General features: G+C 64.4%; 1 protein-coding gene across 2 annotated transcripts in view; it reads left to right on the top strand.

The window, feature by feature from the left end:
• Positions 1-325: 325 nt before the first annotated feature.
• The window catches only part of LOC138167696 (zinc finger protein 135-like), an 18,173-nt gene continuing 15,101 nt past the window's right edge, over positions 326-3,397 (top strand). Inside the window, exon 1 of one of the 2 annotated variants that reach the window (XM_069096665.1) lies at positions 326-487. In XM_069096665.1, coding sequence (XP_068952766.1) covers positions 415-487 — 73 coding nt within the window. In that variant the 5' untranslated portion in view covers positions 326-414. The remainder of the gene's footprint in view (positions 488-3,397) is intronic. The other variant, XM_069096666.1, reaches the window with a different exon arrangement.

Below are 3,397 nucleotides of genomic sequence, written 5' to 3'. Positions count from 1 at the left end.
AGGAGGCGGCCCGTACTGAGTAAGCCTGCGGGGAGGCTGGGGCCAGCGGTCCCTCTCTCCTCAAGCCGCTCCGGGGGTCACGGAAGCGGCAGCACGAGGTGGGACGGCCGCGGACCAGAGATCGGCCAGAACCCTGGCACGGCCAGTGTGCGCATAGGGCTCGCGCGTCCCCAGGCCAGCGCCGCCACACTACATTTCCCAGAATGCTTTGCCGACCCAGGATGGCTTTTGCCATGGCAACGGCGGCAGGCGGGGCCCAAGAGAAGCCTGGGGAGAAGACTCGTCACAGGGTTGGCCGGGAGGCGACGAGAGGTGGGGCCATGAGGACAGAGGCGGCACCCAAGCGACTTCCGCTTCCTCCTTCGCTCCTCGCGGCTCCGCCATCAGACCGGTCCGGACCCCTGCCGACTTCGGATGCTCGGGGCCTGCTCTGCTCCGCCACGTAGTCGGCCGCTGCCAGTGCCCAAGCCCTGCGTCCCGGGCCGGGGTGAGTGGAAGGCCGAGGCCCGCTGGCCCGGGTAGCGCCTGGTTTTGGAGCTTTCCTAGGTCCTTGGTCCTCTGGGGAGGGGGAGGGGTGCGGCTTTGAGGGACGCGCACGCGCAAATCAACTTCGCGACTGGCCGAGGGCCACGCCCCCCGAGAGCAGAGGCTCCTATTGGTCAGGATGGGAGGGGGTAAGGATTGAGAGCCAATCGGGAGCGTCGCTGCTCTTCCTTCCCCCTGCCTCCCGGCCTCCTCCCCAGGTCCCGTTCCATCCCCCTCCATCCCCCGCCTTCACAGCCCCCTTTCTCCTGTGCTGTCAGTCTGGAAACATGGATTAAGCGCCTACTGTATGCCGGGCCCCAGTCTCACGGGGCTGACCACAGGCCAACAACCCCGAGCAGCCCGCACGTAGTCCGGACAAGCAGAGAGAAGGCTCCGCTGTGTGGGGAGGGGTCGGGGCGGGGAAGGGCGGGGCTGGGTCAGAGTGGGAGGGGTCGGGTTAGAGGGAGTGGGGGGGCAGGCTGGGGGAGGGGGGGGGGCCGGGGGGGGGGGGGGTGGGAGGGGGCGGGGCTTGCAGTGGCTCGGTGGGCGGAGCCCACGACCCGGGGTTAGCGAGGTCTGAGTTCAGATGCAGCTGAAGACGCTGGGCCGTTCGCCCTGCCCCGGCTTGCCTTATTTTCCTCGTCTGTAAAATGGGAGTGGTACCAGGCGCCCCCTCCGGGCTGTCACGAGGGCCGGCCCCCGCGTGAACGCTCTCCTTTACAGCGGCGCGGCCAGGAGGCCCGGGGTACTGGGCGCTGGAGTGCGGAGGGACCAAGGGTGCGAGGCTTGCTAAGAGGGGAGCGGGCCAGGCAGGGGGGGGGGCCTGCCAGGGGGGGCGAACAGGGGGGGGGCTGACGGCAGGGGGGGGGGGCAGGCGGGGGGGGGGGCCAGGGAGGGGGGGCCCGGGGGGGGGGGGCCAGGCCGAGGGGTGCCAGGCAGGGGGGGCCAGGCCGAGGGGTGCCAGGCAGGGGGTTGTTTTTCCGCCCTGGACGGGAGAGCCTGAGGCAGGCAGATCCCCACAGCTCTAGACAGTCTGCAGCAGGAGGGGTGACCGTGTCAGAGAAGAGAAGGGGAGTCCTCACGTTTGAGAGACGTTGCAGAGGTGAAATGGGCCGGCCGTGACCGCGGCTTGGCTGTGGGGAAGGGGCAGAGGGAAAACCACCAGGGCTTGGGCCTGGAAGGGGAGAAGCGAGGGCCCGGAGGCCTTTGGGCAGACGTGGAGGGCTCGCATGGCCCGGCCCGGACAATGCTCTCCAAGGCGGCCGCCAGAGCTCCGAGGACAGGGCCATGCCGGTGCAGCTGGAGGTGATAGGGGAAGTAGGAGGGAGCTTTAGGGCCAGAGGAAATGCATTTCATTTGGGCATATTGTGTTTGAGATGACGCACTTAGAGATGTCTGAAAGGCAGTTGGAGGTGGGGCATTGGAGAGTCATCAGCATCAATCCTGTGGGAGAGGAGGAGATCCCCAGGTAGATCCCCAGTGTGGAGGGATGGAGAGAAGAAGGCCTGGGCCAGCTCGCTGGAGGCTGTGATCTGGAGGAGGAGCGGTCAGAGGGGTAGGAGGAGACCCACAAAAGAGGGGCATCCCACACCCCCAGAGAGGAGAGGCTGCTGGGCCGGCTCTGGGAGCGCCTCCTTCACTATGCCCTCCCTCCTCCCCCTCTCATCACCAGTCTTCACACCGACATGGCCCCGTTTCTCTCTCCTTCCTGTGGCCGGCCAGCCCAGCACTCTGCCCCCTCTTCTCTTTTTTGTTTTCTAACAGTATTGATGCCTTTTATCGCAGTTTCCGGATATATCCTCCCTCCTCCCCCACTGTGAGCTTTCTCTCCTAACAAAGAAAAAATCAGTTAAGCCAAACCACCCAGTGGAGGCAGGCTGGGCTGCCAGCTTATGCAACCTTCCCCACCCCTAGTCCCCAGGCTCCCCAGGGAAGGGCAGGTGGGAGGGGCTGAGCTTCCTTGTCTGGCTTCTCTGAGCCAGGCTGGCCATCAGCCCCGGCCTCTAGCTGCATCGGTGTGGCCCCTGTGGCCCTGTGTCTCCCCAATGCCTCCTGGCCTTCGCTTCTCACTGTCCAGGGAGATGCCATTGCATGCAAGGACCCCGATTTGTTCAGCTGCCCCCCCCATTTGATGGGCACCTGCTTTATTTCCCCTCAGAGTGGCAGGATGAATACTCCTGTTGGGGAGCACCTGAGCTCGGGAAGGGCTTGGGAGGCCTGAGCCCTGGGACCAGCTCCCACATCCAGCCCCAGTCTGGCCATCCTTGGGCCTGCCTATCCCCGGCTGCTGTTTTCCTCCCTCCTTGTCCCCGACTCCTGGTTTTGTCTTTGCCAATTCACTGACCTCAGAGCTGTTTGCATTGCACCCCTCTCTGGAGATTTGGAGCCCCAGTTTCTCTTTGGACAGCTGTTTGTTGAGCCCCTTTGGCCTCTTATCCATTGGGGAATGGCTCTTGGGTTTGTCTCCATAGCCTATGTAGCTTGAAGATCTTCCCTGCCCCTCTGCCCCAATCTTGCTTTAGGCCCTGGCCTTTTTCCCTTTGCACCCCCCACCAAAACCTCTTGGTCTGATCCTCCTTCCCCTCCCCCCCCCCCCCTCCACCTCTCCAAAAATACTGGATTCTCCACCGACTGGGCCCCTCTGGCCCCTCTCCCCCAGCCCCTACCCTCCTCCCCCCCTCCCCTCTCCTTCCTGCCCCCTCCCCTCTTTTTCCTTCCTCCCCTCTCCTTTTTCCTCCTTTCTCCTTCCTCCCCCTGCCATCTATTTCCCCCCTCCTTCTTCCCTTCACCTCTTCCCCTTCCCCCTCCTTCTCCTATTCCCCCCCCCATGTTTCCAAAAAATAAAGGAAAAGGCACAGGATGGGCAGAAGAC

The sequence above is a fragment of the Petaurus breviceps genome, unplaced genomic scaffold (assembly GCF_028583685.1).
Source record: "Petaurus breviceps papuanus isolate PSGF00001 unplaced genomic scaffold, PetGlider_PUasm1.0 287, whole genome shotgun sequence".
Classification (NCBI taxonomy): Eukaryota; Metazoa; Chordata; class Mammalia; order Diprotodontia; family Petauridae; genus Petaurus; species Petaurus breviceps.
The sequence above is the reverse complement of the archived record's forward strand: the minus strand, read 5'-3'. Positions and strand labels throughout refer to the sequence as shown.